The sequence below is a fragment of the Molothrus ater genome, chromosome 2, assembly GCF_012460135.2.
Source record: "Molothrus ater isolate BHLD 08-10-18 breed brown headed cowbird chromosome 2, BPBGC_Mater_1.1, whole genome shotgun sequence".
Taxonomy (NCBI): Eukaryota; Metazoa; Chordata; class Aves; order Passeriformes; family Icteridae; genus Molothrus; species Molothrus ater.
The window spans coordinates 33282015-33303707 of NC_050479.2; the positions used below are offsets into that span (position 1 = coordinate 33282015).

Here is a 21693-nt window from a genome sequence, read left to right on the forward strand (position 1 = left end):
TGCAGACACTGCTCATGTTGGAAAATATCTGATTTCCAATTACACTTCAAATTGCCAAGGCCCTGAGGGCACCCACAGACCCCAGTGTCCCTACACAACCTCTCTGGAGCTCCCTTCTATTTGTGGCCCAGGATTCCACTTCACCCCTCTCCAGGGCTCTCCCAGCCAGACATTCTCCATGTTAGAAACACACATTGCAAATCAGGTAGCAGTCTATTTTAGCAAAGGGTGTTTTTTTTTTTTTAAATAGTCATCTGCATTAAAAAAGAAATTTAATAATTTTTTCTACTCTAAAATAGTTCAGAAATTAGCTACTTTTCTGAAAATTATTTTTGAAATTTCTGCATAATCAGAAAACTTAGAGATTTCAAAACCTGTAATTCTACCCCACCTGCAACAGTAATTATGACAAGCACCGGCTCACCACGCTTTTCTTAATTATTTCAGTAATGGCTGTTTATTGTATTTATTAGTAGAATTCTATTCACTATCTCAAAACTTATGGGAAAGTTGACCACTCATTTTGAACTTGTTTCTATCTCTTCCTATCAGAATAGACATAGAAATTAATATTTTTATTGAAGTTTATTCTGTGCATATAAAAGTGTCAATTATTTTTAACCTCTTAACTAAAAGACATTTTATCTGTCACTGAACTTTTGAGTTTGACATCAATTAAAGTTCTCCCATTAAAAAGGAGTTATTAGAGCAACATCAAGACTTACACAATCAATCTGTCAAAATGATATTACTGCAAAACCTTCAAAAATAAAACCTTTCTTGTCAAGCAGGCACAATTTGTAGGTGGCAGGCTTTAACTTCAAAATGAAAGCCCAGAGATCCCAAAACCCCTACTTTACTCTCATACCTGTGATAAATAAAAGCAATTTTTAAAAAATATAACATTTAAGGAGAAAACAAGACAGATTATGTATACAAGAGAATACTGCTCTGTTTCTCATCACATTAGCCACTAAGCCAAATAATCCATATGGTGAGAGGTCTAAAAATGAGACATAATCTAAACTGCTTTAAGTCTCATTAATTTTATTTATGAAAATATAGAAAATATTTTATTAATATGCTAATGGCCACATGCTGGCTGCAATGATCAATGGAAACAGCACATGGAAATATCAATATCAACAACAATCCAAAGTCTTTCAAATTTAAGTAAAAGATAATACTGATTGCAGTGAGTTCTCACCAAAGCAGAAAAAGCAGAGGAAAAGACCTGTATTTGACTGTTCTCCCAATCACTGCAAATAGCCTCTACTATAAACAGTCCTCACTGATATACTGTGTTTAAGAAATACAAAACAATTCTTCTGTTGTTTTTGTTTTTGGGGTTTTTTTAATCTTACTGGGTTTTGTCCTTTGCTGGTTTGGAATGTTCTCAGTTTTCTTTCTTTGCTCCCTGGCTTGATTATTCCAAGCTACATTGCCCACCTTCTTTCTTTTCACATTTCATTTATCACTATCATTACAGACAAACTTCTGCTCTTGCTGAGAAAAGCACACTTTCCACCACTAAAAAGATCCTTGCTACACTAGGAAAAGCAAAAATGCCATTCAGTCTATTTCAAAGTGAGTCCCCTTCAAGACACATTAATTCTCAGTCACAATAAAAAAAAATTAGTAAACAAGGTTTCAATTAATGGCAGGGACAGCAATAAAATTTTCAAAGAGTTCAGCCTGCACTTCAGTAAGGCAAATTTTCACAGAAACTTAACAAACTAAGCAACAGTGTTTCAATACTGCTTCTGCATTTGGCTTTCAAAAGGCAGGGCTTTAGGCATGAGGCATTAATTTAGAACCTCCCCAAAAAGGCCTCCAGGAATAAATCAAAAAGGGTAAGATCAAGAGAAGCAAGTGTAGCAGCCAGTTCTTCTGACAGAGAAGTTGGAAAATAGGTGTAAAAACCTAAAGCATGTAAAAGTCATTAAATACAAACAGCTGTAAAACTAGTGTAAAAAGACAAGAACACTTCCAGCAAATCCTGTCCCATGCACAAGTCTATACACAGAAAACTTGTAATATTTAGAAGGATTATTATTAGCTCATGTTTTTCTTCTTTACAGGTGGGCTATCTGACCTGGCTTTAATGGCCGTGTGACCTGGCAGCCTGAAGGACAGCAAACAGCTCTCACACCTTGCAACTCCACAGCTAATCTCAATATAATTAGCTACTTTTGGACCAGATACTACTCAAGACCAATTAACAAGACACCAACAGCCAAATTGTTTAGTTGCCTGTGAGAATACCTTTTAACCTACAGAAAGTACTGCCTATAAGGTCCCAACAAAGATGGATTTTGTCCCAGAAAGTCATAGGGAGAATAAAGGGCTTTATACATCACTAAACTGCGTCTAGCAGAAAAAATGGATGAGTCCTAGAATAACAAATACCATGGAGGGAAAATTACTTATACCGTAATTACAGGCAAACCAAGATTATTTCATACCCAAAAGAGAGTTCCAGTGAAAAAGAAAGCCAGTCTGGACTAGTTGAACCACAGAAAGGATGGAACACAAAAGATGATGTGATTTCAGAAATAATTTGCACATTTTAGAAAGCTATGCTTATAGGAGTATGACTTTTTTTGTTTTTTTAATGTATCTGTTCCATTTCTTATCATGTTTTACCTCTGTAGTTTAAAATGTATCAGTAGCTTCCCACATTTGTGGCAAATAAATCCTTTTGATAAATATATTCTAAAAAAATTAACTAAGATTAAGACTCTGCATTAGATTTTTCCCCCTTATATAACGTGGAGATACACACAACACCCTGGTCAGTTGGTTAGCACATCTACCAGCAGCTTTTCCTTTTCCATGCACTGGATATACTGAGATGGTAACAAAAAGAAATTCAGCCCAATTGTTAACTCAAAGACATGGTGGAAGAAATCAGCAAGAACTATTTCAGTCCTAATTCTTTTCTTGCCAGAAAAAATACCTCTAATCTTAGCTAGGAAAACAAGGTGGAAATATCAGCCTGCATGATCATAAGAGTGGTGTCACTCAAGACTGTAGACACTCCTTTCTTCTCACTCAGACTTACTTATGGATCAGGTAAGGCACCATCAAACCTTTTATTTAAAGATCTGCAATGAAACATGAGTGCTAGACCACAGCAGAGCAGAGACATGGACACAATAGCTCCTGACACACGGCCCACATTCTCGTTAGCACTACTGACATTGATGAATTATCTTGGAGAATAATGCACTGACCTCTTTTAACTGCTTTCTGATTTAATAGGCTCCATTAAAAAAAAAATTTAAATCAAAATCATGACAAGCCTAACAGCATAATGGTACATATGACCTTCAGTTTGTGCCTTTTAGCATTTAACAAAAGCATATTTACCCCAATGCAAAAGCAAAAAAGGCTACAAATTAATTCCTACCTTCTACTGTAGAAGTTTAATCAAATAGAGTTTCTTTTTATTTTCAGTCCAGAAATCCCTGAAACTGGATAACACCTAGTTTAATTATCTTTTATCTAACCATGAAATTCTGTGCATTTAGATACAGAACCTCTCAAACTAGTTTGAGAGGATTTGGTGGAAATGAAATGCAGTGAAATGAAAAATTAGGTAATTTACTTGCCTTTTAAAAGCTTGCTGGAAAGGTGAATATTCTCAGCTATGATTTCAGCCCATATTAGTGGTGGTAAAATATGAAACCCCATGGCCAGACATGTCAGCAAAGAGGTTTTATTTAAATTTCATCACCTCTCAGTGAAAAGTTGTTTTCTGCAGATTTTATTAGTAATTAATTTTTCCAGTTTTTACATGAGTGCTACTTAAAGAGACACTGAAGAAGCACTACACTGCTCTTTGGAGCAGACATTCTGATTTTCAAATCAACCTTTCAGCATAAATCATATCTGCTATAAAACCCTGGGCTTTAGAGATACTTCAAGAAATTTTTCATAAAAATATTATAATCCAAGATATCTTGAAATCCATTGCATAAAATAGTTTCTATAGGAGTAGCACTGCACAAACACAGCAGAATATCTGCTTTCTGACACTGCCAAAACCATCCAGAAATCATTACTCTTAAAATTATTTTCATTCCAAGTGCTGTTGGGAAGTTATTAGGTATTGATTTAGTTGGTAGCCTGTACTTATAAAAGGTAACCAAGAATGGGTTACGGTCCGTGTTAAGAAAATAGAGATATATATTACATTTACCACTCTCCTTGTTGTTCATTGATTTGTTTTTAAGGTGTTAAATTGCTTTATACATCTTGTGACTTATAAGATCCATGGCATACAATTTCTAACAGAATACTCTATAAATATGATCACTTCTATAACCTGTATATCTAGTAGGAACCCTAGCATGATCATAACTTCCCAAGTAAGAGGCCTAATTCTTCCATCCATACTGGATGCAAATATGCTTTTCAGAATAAATCAGGATCAGTATCCTGCATTTCAGCTTAACAAGAAAAAATTAAATTCTCATCTGTTTTCAGTGCAAGCCAAATCAGTTTTTCTTTCTATACTCTATTTTCCTCACTTAATTTAGTGATATGTGCCAGTAGACTAAAAGTATCTGCAAGAATTGGATGGATAATTTAATGCATATTATGTATACATATTTTATTGTTCAGAAAGAAAAAGGTATACCAGCAAATACACCAGAAATGTGAGTAGTTGGCATCCATGCAACAGTTAGGGAAGAGCTTTCAGAATTACATTAATTACTCACATGTATGACAGAGCAGTATTCTTTAGAACTTGTCTTTTAATACTCCTGAGCATAACCTTTCAAATTTATGAATTTCTGAATACCTCAAAGATTCTATGTTCCAAAGAACCACTGATTTGGAAAAAAAAAAAAAAAAAAACAACAAAAAAACAAAAAACAAAACAAACAAAAAAAACCCCAAAAAACTCAAAAGAAAACAAAAAACAAAACAGAAAAAACCCCTGAAAAAAAACCCCACAGACTTTCTTCACATCTCATCACTGTCCTATTTAATGCACACCTTCCCCCATTTTACACCTGGCTGGACTTGGGGGTGGCTTGGACTTTTCTCTTTCTTCTTTCATAGCTTTGTGCTAGTGAAAGGGAAAGATACTCTGAAACCCAAAAAGGCAATTCAGAAATTATATATGACACCTTGTAAATGGCATATAAAATTTCAGAATTTAAAATAAGAATATTTTTTAGCACCAAACCAGTTGATCTGGCTCTTAGATTGGTATGGTTTGTGTTTACTCTTCAACTTGCTACCTTTTTTTCCCTCTCTAAAAAATATTTCCATCTGACAGTAATTCCACAGTTAAGTATCTTGATGATAGGGGGTTACATTTATTTTATTCACCTGAGGTACTAGCATTCATTCTTGACTTACAAACCTGAACACAAAATTTATGTCAATAAAATTTTAGTTTAACTTCTTAGTGTGTTTCATGGATATATACATGCACAAACTATACAATTTATAATCAATTTCAAACCAGTCTCTAAATCTTCACTATGAAAGATTTGAAACTGAGGATTTTATGAGCCAGTGTTCAATTAATAATGTTTCAATGAGAACTATTATACAAATTGAACATTTAACTTTTACATATATATATATATATACCTTAAACTATGTATTACTGTTGCATATATCTCATTTTACTATTATTTGTTTCCTTGCTTAAAACCTCACCTAATTAACTAATGTCAACATTTTGTAGTCAGATCTATTTCTTGGAAATTGTTTGAGGCATATTTAGGGTTTGGGTTTATTTAATTTTAAATGAGATCAACACAGAGGATCAAGTGAGAAGAGTTACACATGAGACTGAATCAAACTTGCCATTTCAACACAAATAGATACTTGCAAAGTTCTTCTCTTACATTGGCACCATTTTGAATACTAATGGATATTATCATCCCAAAACAATTGTGCAAAACTGCACTGGAATTACTAGACTATAATCTCACACTGGTTGAAAAAGTAGAAGGCAATTCCACTATCCTGCAGGACTTGGACAAAAGAAAGCATTGGGAAAAAAAAAAGAACTTTTTAAACTTCAACAAGGACAAAGGTCAAATCCTGCCCGAGGGGAAGAAAAGCCCCTGCAACAACAACATGTGGGGACAGAGAAACCCAGGAGCAGCTTGGCAGCCAGAGAAACCAGGGAGCAGCTTGGCAAGGAAGGCTCTGGAGTGCTGATCTTCATATGAGCCTGTGGGAAGCCCAGCACCAGAGGCAGCCAACAGCAGCCTCTGTAACTCTATGGAAAGGGGAAGATCTCCAGTCTGCATCTATGTTTTTTTTCTATGATCCTGTGATTAAATAATGCTTCAATGACTTTAGCCCATTAATATTAAAATGACACATTCTGAAGGATCACTGCTTCCTATGGAGCCCAACGAAACACTGGACCACTGCAATTGCATTTTAAATGTCCTTTATCAAAATCTCTGGGGATGAAACACACATTTCACAGAGTTTAAAGGCTAAAACCATACCAAAATTTTAATACCTGAATCACATAGCCTTATTTTGCGATGAGTGAGACAAGTATTTAAATCCCATTTTCTTTATTGGAAACTAAAAGCGAATACAAAAGACTTCACAATAAGAGAAGAAAAAAAGCAATACTTGTATGTCCACAGGCCAAACAATTCAAAGTTATTAGTTCTACTCAGAAGACGCAGGAACATTATAAGCTCCATGAAAACTTCACGGTAAAGATAAATCATGTTTCAAATTGGAAATGTCCTCTTACTTAAAGGCTCAAAATACTACTTTTCATCCTTTTTTGTAAAAGTAAAAAAAAAATAAATGCATATCCATTCACATTTCCATTTACACTTTTTGCAGACCTTAAATAAAATCAGAAGAAATATTAAAAAACCAAGCCACCCATAACTCAGGAAAAAATGCTGTGCACCACAGTTGTAGGGATATTTACTTTCATGGGGTTTGCATGCCAGCCATGCAAATACTTAAAATAAGCAGCATTTATTTTATTGAACTGCCACAGATGTCAATATGACGTTTATTTGAGAGCAGTTATTAGATCAGCAGTGATGCTTTAAAATATTGCAATGATTATTGTTGGATACCTCAAAGAAAACTGGCATTTTTCTTAACAAAACCAGCTTAGAACCTAATAATTTAAGATGAATAAATACTGAACTACCTTTCTACTGAGTTGAGTTATCAGCTGAAAGTTGTTTATAGTTTTGCCCTTTCTGTCATAACAGTGACTAGGATGTTAAAATCTAGATTGTATTTGTTAAACTCAGTTCCCTAAATCTGATAGAGATTTTCATATGCAATTTGAAACTTATTCTTAAAATAAGCTACCAAAAATCCTTCTAATATTTTTCTTACACATGTAAAGAAATCAAGACAAATGTAAAAACAAGCTTTAATAAACCTAAGAGATCCAGATTTCTAAGAATAGAAATTTTATAAAGGAAAAGTAGTGAAAACCTCAAACTTGTCCATGTATTAATGCATTTTTGTTGAGAGTGCTTTACTCAAGTGCTGCATTTGCACTTATTTGAACAGAAGAACTCTGTTATCATGTCAATTATCAACATTTAACCCATGACCACTTACTCCTCCTTATTGATCAGAAGAGTGAAGTGAGATTGAGATAATTCTTGCATCATAATTGTTAAACCTTCTCTCAGCAGTTCATTGAGTCTTCCCTAGGTACTTTGAACACCCCCAGATTCTATCTTCTGGAGATGCACAGTTGATCAGAAAGTTCACAGGTGAATTGAATTTGGGTATTTTGATACCACATTTCTCAACCAAAGGGTCCTAGGGTGACATTATGATGCTTGTATCCCCATTCATGTGTTCTGTTGATGTTGGATATTATGTTCTCTACCTTTAAGACCGGCTCTGAAGAGGGAAAGTTTTGTTTTGGTTTTCTTATCAGCCTGGCGGGACACAGAGACTGCAGCTTTTGCTTTTGCTGCTTTTGCTTTTTGCTTTGCTCTCTCTCGCTTTTGCTTGCTTCGCTTCTGCTTGCTTTTGCTCATTAGCTAGTTCAGCTAAACTGTCCAATTTCTTCCTGGACCGTTTCTCCTTTCCTTTTTCTGAACATTTCGAACCTGCTCCGGACTGGGACCTGGGAAACACCAAGATCCTGCACCTTGTGGCTGCAGCAGCTGCCCCAGCGCCGGAGGGACTGAGAACAGAGTGACCACCCCCCAAGAGAGACTTTCTGAATTTGTCATCTCTTTTCAGAGTGTTGCCATCTGGTATTGTTCATTTTGTGTGCTGGGGGTGCTGTGCTTATTAAATAAACAGGTTCTTTCCACTTCTCTCTGAGGAATCCTTCCCAAACCAGTTGGGGGGAGGGACCGTGGGGGTTTGCTTACTGGAGGGGCCCTCCTTTGGAAATTCTCCTCCAAATTTGCCCTAAATCAGGACAGTCTCCATCAAAATTCATATCCAAAATGTAGAGTTGGTTTTATTTTGCTCAGAGTCAGCTTTAAAAGAGCAACAGCATAATTGTGGCATGGGGTGGTGTTAATAGCAAGAAAATTTAAAAAAAGAATTAAATTATCAGGAATGAAAAGGACTAGAGTTGTCTAACACATAACGCAGTAGAGACATTTATGGGTTTTTTAAAAGTGCTATTTTCTATAAGTTGTGTAAATAGGATACACAGGAGGTGGCAAAGAACATCATATTTGTCCTCCCACTTATATGAATGACACTTCTCATGGGAAGTTCTGTTTCACAGCCTTTGCATCTGAGTGCTCTCAAAAACAGATAAATAGGATATCCTACTGAAAATATTTTTGCTGTGAATGCCTCACAAAACAAATCCTATGATAGAACCAATTTTTTTTCCTAAGCTATTAACAGAAACCAATATTTTTGACACTTCCAAATTATTCTTATTCCCAGAGAAGACAGAGGATATTAATTCAGCTCTGCAGGTGGCGTATGAAGGGAGGGCAATGACAGAAAAATGCAAAACCTGAAAATACACACAATGCCTTCAGGATTATACCCAGCTAGCCCTACAACTGTAACTCTACATTAGGCTCTTAGGGTCATAACCTCTTCCTCTGGGCAGGCTGATTTCCTCATGTATCAAATTATTTCTCCCACATTCTTATCCACTACCTAGTTATCCAATCCATTCTTCCCATGACCAGCACCTGTAATATAGGCACAGTTAGCCAAAATTTGCTTGACATAAAATTGGAGTAGGTCCCATAATACCCATTTTATATTTTTGTCAAATATGTTCATCATTTATCTGTGATTAATTTTTTCTCTTGATATCACACATCATGGACACAGAGGGGTGATTAATAATGAATTACGATAGGATGAAGGAACATAAGCTAGTTTATATTTGAAATACTATGTATCTTTATAAGGTTATAAATGCTTATCTTGCAGAGAAAATGAAAGTCAAGTTGTAAATTCTATTAGCAAGTTTAAAAAAAAAGGTTATTAAAGCCTTACAGCAATGAGAACATCTTATGTTATGGAGGTGGAATCAAATCTTTAATTTGCAACAAAAAGATTTTGGTGCATCATTTTCATGTTCCACAGGGTGGTCTGACCTAGTAGAATGCCATATTGCAACAAACTCAGACATATATTAGTAAAAATCTTAAAAATGTCTATGAAATGAAGCATCTAGATTAGAAGAGACATCTGAAATGTTATTTATCATTGAGAAAAAATAAAGAGAAAAAATTGAGAAAACCTTGAGAAAAAATAAGGCTCTGTTGATTATTTTACAGTCTGAATTTATATAAAATCATTGTATTAACCTCTAGAATTCATCTGAGCAACAAGACTACAATGTGTTTATCTGACCACTTACCAAGAGAAAAGTACTCTCCTAGATCTGGGGTTTTCCTTTATGTTAAGCTCTTATTTAGGTGCAATAATTCTTTGATAACTAGACTAAAATCATAATAGGAATATTATCTTTCCTTGCCTTCTGCTTACTCATAAATGCTGTCTCTGAGCAATTACCTTCATATTATTAACATATCTGATGTTTTCTGCAGGTCAAGACTATGAAAATAGTTACACTTCTGACTAGAGACATAATGATCATTTGTTTGCTCTGATATTTGCTTGTTCTAATGTTTACTCTTGACCATACACAGCAAATATTCCACTGCTCTCTATCTTTTTTCCAAGCCCCATGGACTCACAATTTTTTCTATTTCTATCACTTAATTACTTGTCTTTGTGTCCAAGATGTAGGAAAAGTATAAGAATTTGAGGGGAGAACAGATATAATCACACTCATGTAAGTAACATGAAAACTGAAAGAGACTTGGATTTACACTGAATAGCAAATTGAACAGGAATTTGATATTGCCTAGATTAACAAAGAAAAGGCAAGTAGTTCCACATTCTGAATTAAATCTTATCTTTTTTACATGTGAAAAAAATAGGAGGACTGTGACTGGAATATCATGTTCAGCTCTATTATGTACAACTCTAAATTACTAGAAGAATAAGGAAATATTATAGGAAGGGAATATTAATATTATAATTAATATTACTTTAATTAGATTAGTTTTATTTCACATAGGTATATCTAACATATTTCTTTCATGAGGAAAGATTGAACACATAAATACAGTTTGATGAGGAAGTTTTCAAAATGGAACAATAGCATAATTTGGCTGTACTGATTCCAAAAATACAAGAGCATCTTTAAGGAAATTATTATTCAGAACTTGCTCTTCTTATGAATTTCAATTTTGTTTTTGTCATAACATTGCTTTCTTTCCTTTTGAATTTGAGTTATTCCAAATGAATCATCCAGTGGCAGTCACTCACTATTTGCCTTCAGATTTGTGGGGCTTGTTAAAAGCTGAATCCCTAAGTGGCTGAGCTTGGAAGGTACTACTGGGACAAATAAGAAGCCTGGGGAACAGCATTAGTGACTGGTCTCCAGCAGGCTTTTGTGCAGCTGATCACACTGGGAACGACTGCCTTTTCCACATCCCTTGTCAGCAGGTCCTTTCCCCATTCAATGAGTCTCATATAAGCCCTATTCTTCCTTTTGATGCTGATGTACCAGTAGGATATCCTTTCTCTTTTTCTACCAACATGTCTAACAGATTCAAGGATAAAAAAAAAATTCAGGGTGATAAATTAAACTTACTACAATATTGTATATGCTAAATGATTTGTGAATCTTTTTATTGCAGTGGAACATAATGAATAATCAAAAAACCTCACAGGGTCTGAAAACAGAAGCAGAATTCATGACAGCCAAATGATCTTTTCTCACAGGCAATCTTGCTCTTTCCCTTGTGAGCACTGTTCAGACAGAAGTGGTGCATGTGTTGATGGGTAATGTCAGAGAAGGGAACAAGATCTGAATGCGTTCTGGGTGAGATATTTGGTGACACTTGCCAGCACATTCACAGCCAGGCATGCATGGATATGACCTGGTATCTCCTCAACCAGCAGTGTACTCTGAACACCAGGCTGCTTTATGGTGCTTCAGCACAGAGAGGGAACCTTATTCCGTTCCCTCTTCTTTCTCAGTATAATCTTTCCCACCTAAATGCCGTCCTACTGGAACCACCTTACAGGCACAACACTTCCAGCACATGGCCTGAGTGGCTTGGATGGTGAGAACGGGACACCAGACCTGTCTCCCCTTACATCCATCTGTGGAGGACCAGGTCCTTGAGGCAGTAGGACTCTTGATCCAGGGAAAGAAGCAATTAGTTGCTGTTCTGACAGACACACAGAACTCCCCAGCATGGGATTTCTTCTGAGGAAGGCACTCAGAGAGAAGCACATCAAGCTGGTAAGACCTCAGCACTCTAGGCAAGTTATCACGCCTGGCCACCTCTGGCTCTGGCTGGGCAGCAGAATAGCATTGCACAACACATCTGCCAGGTTGCCTCTGCTACCTTCTTAAAAAGAGAAGAGAAACCTCGACCCACACCAAGTGCCACCGTGGAAAGACACACAGAGGAAAGGGTCATGAGCCCACAAACCCTCTTACAGAGCAAGGAACCTGCTTCTTGCCTTTTTCTCTCCCTGCACAGAGAGGCATTGTGGAACCCACATGGCATGGGCATGAGGAACCCACAGCTTCCGTAGAATCTCGCCCTCTGTTGTATCAAGGTGAACTCACCAGACAAGCTTATCAACCCACTCTGAAACTCCTCTTACAGACCACTGTGTCAAAATAGGGTTTTCAAAAAAGCTGCTGCTAGCAAAGGCCTCCCCTAAACACGTTTGCATGATTTGGCTTAGCATGCAGGCAGCTAGGAAGGAAGTGTATTGGAAGTAGAGTGCTCTGCTGTGTGACACCACTTGAGACAGACATGGCATGGGTTTCCTGTGCAGAGACACTTGGGAAGGGCAGAACAACACCAGCTCAGGCTGATAAAAGACATCTTAACAAAAGTCAGCCAGCAGAGGATCATCATCTCCCCACACAAGGTATCCATGATTTTTCTCTGCTGACTCCCAAGGGTTTGCAAGATGAGAGGGTAAAAATCTGTGTGTCTACTGGGAGAAGCACTGCAGAGGACCTCTCAATGGGGATGTGAAACCTATTGAGTAATCTTGGGCTAACAGGGAAGAAATGCAGAAAATTCACTTTATACTTTGACGCAAACTTCATAAATAAAAGTAAGCAAAATCAAAATCTTCAAGAGATATACAAAACACCTCTTGACGCCAGGAGAAGCCTTAAAATATATTCAACTTGTGAACATTTGACTGAAATGAGTATTTTCCTAATGCAAATTGTCAAGAAGATCATGGTCTGCCTGTTCAGTGATTAAAAGGCAGCCAGAAAAGTGAGCTTTTATGTTCTTTCTGCTAATAAATATCCATTGCTATCTCTCTGAGACCACTATGCATTCTGTTCTCACATCTTTGTTCAAGGTGGCTACAGCCTTTCCCAGCAATCAGTTCCACCAAAAGCATATGTACAGAAGGCAATTTCAGAGCATCTGTCTGCTGTCATCAGTACCAAAGGATGTGTTCCAGTAAACACTGCTGAAGAGATTAGCCAGGCTTTACATCTTTGTTTTCTCAGTCAGTCTCGTAGAAGTTTTAAGAGCATTTCAATACAAAATCTACATGGAAGACACACTGTTAATGCTACATACAAGTTAAATCTCCAAATGCCAAGGTTAAAATCTGTGAAACATGAACAGTGCAATCCACCAGCCCATTATTACTGCATTACCTTTTTTTTTGTGCAAGGGCTTGATTTCCAGGAAATCTGTTAGCTATTGCTATAAGACTTTTTTAAGCTATTGCTACATAAGACTGTTCTGCAGTCTCAAAGATCCTGACAACCAAAACTTGGTCGATTAATCATATTAATAACACAGGTTTGAGGGCTTTGAGGTAATCAGTTTAGAAAAAAGCTGATGGAGCTGACACACTATAATAAACAATTTAAACAAAGTAAAGAGAAAAAACAAATTGGTGTGAGCTTAACAGTATCCTTTGCCCTAAATATGCAGAAAAAAGAAGCAAGGAATTATGTCTTAGCTAAATCAACTACACTTTAAACTTGAACTTTGTGTTTTGTCCTTATTTACCAGTTTCCATTTACATCTTTCAAACCACAGTCTCAAAAATGGGAAGTATTTGGAAAAATATTAAATTTTTGTATGCATTAAGTACACCTTGTCCCTTAAAAACCTGCTGATGAATTACCTGCAAAGAAAACTCCACTATTAAAAAAATCTATTAATTATTAATTAAACAATTATTAGGCAACAACTTGAGTTGAGCCAACCTGGATGCTCATCACAATTTCATTCATAGTTCCTAAGAAGCTGGTCAAAAGAAGTAACTACTTTTAAGTAAATAGTTTACTTGTGGGATCATGGAATAAAAATCAACTCAGTCTAAATTAGGACATTCCAGTTTCTCCGATGATAGAACATCCATGAATATGTGAAGATGAGAAACTAGGTTTAAACTGCATTTTACAATAAAGCAATAATTTACAATTTCTACAAAGCTGATGATTGAGGGTGATCAAAGCAGGAATTTCGAAGGCTTTGTTTCTCCTGGAGTTCCACTGTGCTCCCATGAGCTTCATGCATTCTATCAACATTATACAAAAATAAAGTGATTTGTCTGCCATCTGCATTTCAGTTGCCAAAACCAAATCAGGAACACAAGTATCTTTTATAGACCCTTTCTCTAGATTGTTTTCCTTAGAAGATTCATTGTTCGCCAAGAGAGAATAAAAAAACAACAAAACCAGATTGGATGTGAGAAGTTTAAAAATGTACCTGAAGAATTCCATGAAAGAGAAGCCATAACCATGCTGTTCAGCAATTCCAGCACAAACAACATTTGCAGATGCTCCAATCAATGTTCCATTACCTGCAGTTCAGAGAACAAAGATCAGTTTATAGTTGTGGTCTCTTTCTTACTCCTCCTCTGTTTTTCTGTGTTGAAGGCCTAAGATGTACTCATTACAAAATGAAAAATCAATTTCTGTTGTATATAGGTTTGGAAAGAAACATACAGTCAATACCTCCACATCCTATACATAGCTTCATGCTTTGAAATATAAACCTAGTATTACGCCCTGGTTCTACTTAGGCCAAAAAAAATAGGGAAGGAACATAGTACCAATAAAAAATAACACCAGAGATCTGCATTCAGATAAACATGTTGATTTTCAGTTTTACTTAACTAGAAGGTGACATCAGATGAGGTGAAAAGATAAGATAGTGTGAGAATGCTAAGAAAAATGGATACCTTTTTCCTAATGCCAACTTGATGTTGACACTAGTGTTTTCTTTATTGATAAATTAAGTAATTTGTAAGATTTTTTTGGAGTTTTTTAATAGAAATTAAAACAACATAAGTGTGACAATGAAGGGGAATGGATCTGTTTCAGGTCTCTCTCCTAAAGACAAAAGGATCAAAGACTTTGTTTACCCAATCACCATGGTTCTTCAAACATAATTTTATTCAGTGAAGTTCACCAAATTACCTTATACGAGCCCCCACACGAGAGGAACACAACAAAGAAAAATAAAAACAATTTGCCAATTTATAATGCACATCTATCCTCACTTCTCTTCTCCCAAGCCTTTTCCAGAAATTAATTTTCGCTAAACTTTTAACAATCTCACAATGAAGTCAGCTATTCAGACCTCAGAAAGACTGACCCATTTTCTATATCATTCCCATGAGTCATACCTCAGACTTATCCATGCTGCATACTTGACTTCCACAAAGCAGATGGCTCCTGCAAATGTTTCTGATCTAAGGCACGACTCAGGAAGTGACAGTGACTCCTACATGCTTTTCTTTAACTGAAGTTTTGAACAAAGGTAACAATCTATGAGATTTTTTTTTGTACTAAGTAAGTCATCTCTTTTGCCATACATCACTACATTAACAATCCATTATTCTAAGCAGGAGCCTTCCTTTCCTCCCATTGGCATGTAGTTACTCTTCTTACTTTAGTTCTGTTAAAAATTTTAGCTCCATAGAAACTCTTCTGGTCTGACTTTGAGAGAAACAGATCATAATGTAATTAATGCTCTGGTTAATTGTTTTGATTCAGTAAATGTTTCGGGTCACCCAGAGATCAGTATACCAAAAAATTATCTCAGAATAAAGGCAGAAGAATTATTCCCTCAAAGTATTCACACATGGTACTGTTATGGCCTTCTGCACCTGAAAGTGCACACAAAATTAGCAGATATCTAAAAATATTATTAAAAAAATAATATAACACTCTTAAATTAAAATAAAATTAAGTGCTATAATTCAGATGGTGCTGACTGGTCATTATAGTGACAGAGTAACAAATCTGAGGGAAAAAAATAAACCCCAGAAGTCACTCAGGACTTTTTTATTATTATTTTTAGTTGACTTCTTGAAAGCCAAAGCTTTCCAATAAAAAGCCCTGATATGACAATTTTTTTTCCAATTGAGTCCAAAGAAAATGCAGGAGTCTTTTTTATTCCAGGATGGTCAATTATTATCAACACACGTTAGGCAGCAAACTCAGATTTCCATCCCAGAGTAGAGATCAGAACAAAGGTATCTATTGTTTCAGGTGAGTGGCCTAAGCAACACCTATTAAGAACAATAGACTGGTTTTATTTTCTCATCAGCAGCTCTTGAGCAGATACCACAATGGAATAAGGAAGTCACAGAAATGTTGGAGATTTCTTGAGATGAGAAAAGTGCTCCCTTCCCACTCCCTCTAGTCCCAAATAGACATTTTATTTTTTTATTTTTAATTCTCCCTCTATGTTTTTTTAAATTCCTTTTCTTTCTGCTCTCCTAGGAGCTGTGCTAGGTGACCTGCTTCCTACTTGCTGTTTTTAAGGCTTTTACACTGCAAAGGAGCTGGAGCTCAGTGCAGAGATATCCTGACTGTCTCTGAGGAGCTCTGCTGATGTTGCTGAAACTGCCCATCAATACAAGGACGTATCCTTATTGATCATAAAACTATTGTGATCATCCTTGTGAGACACCAAGAATTTTTTGTAACCTCAGCTTCTTTTCATACACAGAAAACCACCTCCACAGGTGCTTTAGGTGTGGAGAAAAAAAGAATTATTAACATCATAAGAGGTACAGAAATCTTTAAAAAATAGTGTCTAGCACTGGTCATTAGAAACATCACACAGCTCGTTTCCCTTGCCCTCTCTCTTTTTGCCTCAAAGTATATCCAAATTACTTTACTGCACATTTTAAAATACAAAACTGAACTTGAACAGCTTTCCTGGTAGGTAACTGCCATGAGAAACCAAGGCACAAGGTGTGTGGCTTAATGTGAAAACAGAACAAATGAATACAGCTGATGTAATTAGAGGAGTCAGGAAGGAACACTTCAGGAATTTTCAATTCCAAACTAATCACTAGTCTACAGCATCCAAACATTTCATAAGAGATTTCTGCTCTATGTGTAGCACAACCAATCATCACTCTCAGAATAATGTTACCGCAGACAAGGAATATAGCTCTGGCTTCAAATTAAAGAAATGAGACTGAAACTGTGCTTGTCCCATGGCTCTGACTAGATACAGTCGAGATCTCCAAACAGCACAAGCTCTCCTATACTGCATGGGCTATAGTAATGCCTTCACATAATGCAGTATTATGGAAAGAGTTTCTGCTTCAGCAGTGAATTGATTTCTCCAAGTAGATTTCAGTCGAGAAGGAATCGTCACCTTAAATGTTATCTGTGAGGAACAGCATTACTTTTTCATTTGTTTGGAGCATGTGTGCAGTTTAATTAGGCACTGGCTCAGCAGGCTTCAAAGAACTGCACTCAAATTAACAACAGAAGCAAACTTTTGTTTCACCACCCAGGAACATCCGTCTCCACGGCACGGGTTTAACTCAGTAGTGAAATAGCAACACCATAACTCTCTGAATCATGGAAAACTCAAGCCTAAGTTACTGTACACAGAAACCTATACATTAAATTCATTCTGATTGATGCAAATTAAGACTAGACATTTTTTAGGACTTCACTCAGTCTTGACTTCATCTTCACATCACCTGCAATCTTAAGAACAATTCAGCTTAAGAAGGCTCCTGCTTGCTTGTTTATATGCTCAAAACAAAATAACACATGGGTCAACTGTCTCAACACATTGCAATAACCAGTCTGGTTTGAGGACTCCTATTGTAACTTTGTTGATGACTCCTACTCACCCCTTATCACAAGGCAGATGGTTACTGAGGAACTGGATTCACTACAATGAATTGTGATATTTCTAATGTCAGTAGTCTGTGATATCTATGAACGAGTAGTGCATTTTATTCTGAATATCTCTTCTTCCTTTTTTCCTTGACAGACTACATACACTGTTGTCAATATTAACTATACTTAATAGTTCATAAGCATGAAATCAAGAGAGACCTTTTTCTTAATGAAAATAATAGAAATTCTAATTAACTGCTTATACTACAACAGAGGAATCCTCACAGATTGTAATCCTTTTTCCATGGAGCTGCCCTAGCTCTGCACAATCATTTCAGAAACAAAGTAGAAGGTCTTCGACTGCTTCTGTCTAGAAAAGGTGATATAAGATCTTCTTTCTGATATTTCTCAAGGCAAATAACTTTGAATATCTTTAGGGAATGTGAAATCAACCCCAAGTGTGAGACAGTATTTAAGTTTTAGTTAAGAATAAAGCTATCTAGAAATATCCAAGACCCACACATTAAAATGTGCCCTTTCATCCCCAGCTAACTTAGAGCTACAAGCAGGAAGATGTTGTCAAGGTTTGGTAAGCCTGATTTGATACCTGCAGTATCCACTAACCTTGCTTCTTCCAGCCTTCTTCTTCCATTTGTAGCTACTTCTTCACAACCCAGCACTTTGCTACTTGGCTCCTTCAGAGACTGCCAAATCTGAACCCAGACCTTGCACACCACACACAATGCACCTCTCATGGGCCCAGACAGCCTCCTCCTCAGCAGAGAGAGTTTGCTCAAAAGTCACTGTAACCTGCAATGCACTGAAATCAATGCTGGGAGAACCAACTAGGCTTACTGAAAAAGGGGGCTGGGAAATCAGATTAGAATCACAGCAAGAAAAGGGAGAGAGTTTGAATCAATAATGTGCATCCTCTGACTTCAAGCCTCATCCTCAATGTTGATTTTTACTTGTCAGCAGCACATTTATTATATCTAAATGCTGTTAATTCTCAGGAGTCCCTTTGGTATTGCCCCCTCAAGAGCAAGCCTAACCCTTTTGTTTGCTGAGTTAATGTGTTCACTTGGAGAATCGCCTCAAACTGCCTGGCAGGATTAGTGTTTATTACTCAAAGCACTGAGAAATCAAAGGGAAGGGGATTATCACTAACAAAGCTGTTTGGCCTAGCATGAGCAACGATCATAAGAGTAACTTCCTTGTATATGAAGGAGATAGTACCTTGGGTAACAACCAAATGGATGGCTAACAGAAAAGTTTGTTTTGGTGTGAAAATTACAGACCATTTCCCCTACACCTGTGCTTAACCAAGAAGCCTTCTGCATTTTCTCTCTCCTGTATCTCGGGACAGCTAATGCAGAAGTAAAAAAACTACCCTATTTTTGTGCCAACACAAGCTCTGAGAACAGCTTTTCCCTAGCCTCTAATAAGCATCTGTGACAGGCCCAGTTTTATACAGGACAACGGTTCTGCTTTGTCCAGACAAGGATTCTCTTGAAAGAAGAAATTTTCTTGATTCTCTTGAACAAGAAATTTTCCACAGTCATGAATAATTTTAGGGTGAGGATTCTCAGCCCTGCTTTTTGCTGTAATGAACCATTCTGTTACAGTATCAAAGTAAAACTTACTGAAGGAAACCAGCTCCTTGTTTCCAAGGCATTTTTAAAAGAAAATCCTGTGCACTCTCCCATATAATTTATATTGTAAAATAAAGGCAGACTGATGTGCCTGGCTTCCTTTCCACAGCAGATTCTCTACTTAAAGCACAGGCTGAACAAATGCAACAAATCTGTCTGCCAAAATGAACACTGACCAGTTCTGGTTTTGATTAGCCTTATAGAAGATAGCCTTCATAGCTTTGATAAATTTTCAGTTTCACACAAAAGTAATACAGATTTGCCTCATTAAAAAAAAAGAAATCCACAATTATATTCACCTGTTCAATGTCCACAAGTCTTGAATACCTTCTAATAACAGGCAAGACTTGAATAACTTAATCTTTTTAATGTATAAAAATTAGTAATCAAACGTGTCATCAATAAAGAGAATCAAGGCCAGTTGAACAGTAGCAGTCCCTAAAAGGGACATCAAGTCATAGGCATGCATGAACTCACCTAATATTTTTATTTGTGATAAAATGCAGTCTTCTGATACCAAGATTTTTGATTTTACTGTTTTGGAAACATTTTGATGGTATATTTCTACATAAATGCCTAAACATGGACATTGTAGGCGAAAAAATGAAAGAACATGAATGAAAGTTTTGAGTTCAGTTTTCAAAAAAATGTCATTGAGCTGCATTCAACACAATGCTTTCAATCAGGTGAAATTTACCACTTTTTCTCTACAAACCACTACATTTACCACTACAACACCAGCAGCAGGACAGCTGTATAAGAATTACACTAGTAAATGCTCATTGTTTCCTTTTTGCTAAGAGAGGAAAAGGTGAAGTTTAAATTTGCCATTCTTCTATCAGAAGTGTGAAATAAATAAGGTGAGTTGCTGAACATCCTGCACTTGTTACTTTAGTGACCTAAAGAAATTCATAAACTTCTATGAAATCCAGACATCTCTAAAAAATACATAAAATCTGGGGTGACCACTAAAGCCACTTTTCTCCTCAGAGTCAACCCTACCCAGTGCAAGTGTAAAAAATACAATTATAATGATGGATAGTGCCAGCTGTCTGACACTCCATTCCCCTATGCCCTGAGATACATATTCAAGTAGCTTTCACTTAATGTTTTTAATACTGCACTTATTTCATATTTTTAATGCTGCACATATTTCATCTCTCATTTTTAGATTCAAAGACTAAAACTATGTCTCAGTTTCATAGCTTTGCCACATGTCATGTTAATGGGGACAAATATTGAAATATTGAAAAACATTTCATATACAGAAACCTAGCATAAGAGTACATTATTCATTATTTATCATAATATACTTTGAAGATAACTGTGTTGAATAGATTTATCAATATCTATATAAATAATATCTAGACCATGATTATAACTTTCCTTAGTGTCATACAGATTATCTGATTTGTCAATATAAATCAATATGAATATTGCAAGATTTTTTTCCTCCTCAAGGTGCAGAAGAGGGGGCATTGCCTGGAAAGTGTCTGGAGAGGAACAAAAGTAGATAATCCAGTATTATATTCTGCACTTAAGTGTTTTGAGTCCTACTGTAGCTTCCCTGCCTTATTCTGCCTGATATTCCAAGTGCTACCTTCTGAATATAACTCTTCTGCTGACAGCTATTCTCATACTGCAGCAACTCACTGATACAACAAAATCAGTTTGCCTCTTCCATATAATTCTGAAAACATAAGTGGCTAAAGCTCCTGGAAAGAACTTTCTGTCATTTATAATAAAGAAATGCACAAAGCAGGTAAAGAAAATTAAAGGCATCTCCATATATACTTCCTAGGAGCCCCAGTGCCGTGTCTGATCATTATCCTATCTCTGATTTGCAGAACTTTATAGCTTGCAGTTATTTTACACAGGTTGAAAACCATTAATTGAAGCATTTCAAAGTCATCAGTAATGCAAGCATTATAATCAAGTGAATTTGGTGTTTGGTATAAATTTATTTTCTAAATCAATATTACACATAGCTGTCTTATTTCCAATTTAAAGTCTAAGACCATCCAAACTATAAATTCTCATCAGTGCAGCTGAAACACTATCCTTTACCCCATAGGCTTCATATTTCACCCTTAATGGTATGCATATATCTACATATGCATGTCTGCCAAGGTAACTCTTTTCAAGCTTAGAAAAATGTCCTTGCTGAAAAAAATATACTAGTTTCATTATGGGGATTATTTTCCATATTAACTCAGTATCTTAAAACCAAACTTATGTCTGATAGTGCCTTCATACAGACAAAGATATGTCTGTCAAATGATCACACTCAGTTTTTCCTGGTTTTATATTTTAGGCTCAAAATTTTCTTCTGCATGTCTTCCATGCCCCAGGGGACAATCTTTGGCAATCTTAGATAATATC

The 21693-nt window shown here is 36.2% G+C and overlaps 1 protein-coding gene across 1 annotated transcript in view; it reads right to left on the minus strand.

Annotated features, from left to right (window-relative positions):
- OCA2 (OCA2 melanosomal transmembrane protein) overlaps window positions 1-21693 on the minus strand; it is a 158744-nt gene that overhangs the window by 22659 nt on the left and 114392 nt on the right. Inside the window, exon 22 of the mRNA XM_036384263.2 lies at window positions 14268-14361. Within this exon, the coding sequence (XP_036240156.1) occupies window positions 14268-14361 (94 nt within the window). The remainder of the gene's footprint in view (window positions 1-14267; window positions 14362-21693) is intronic.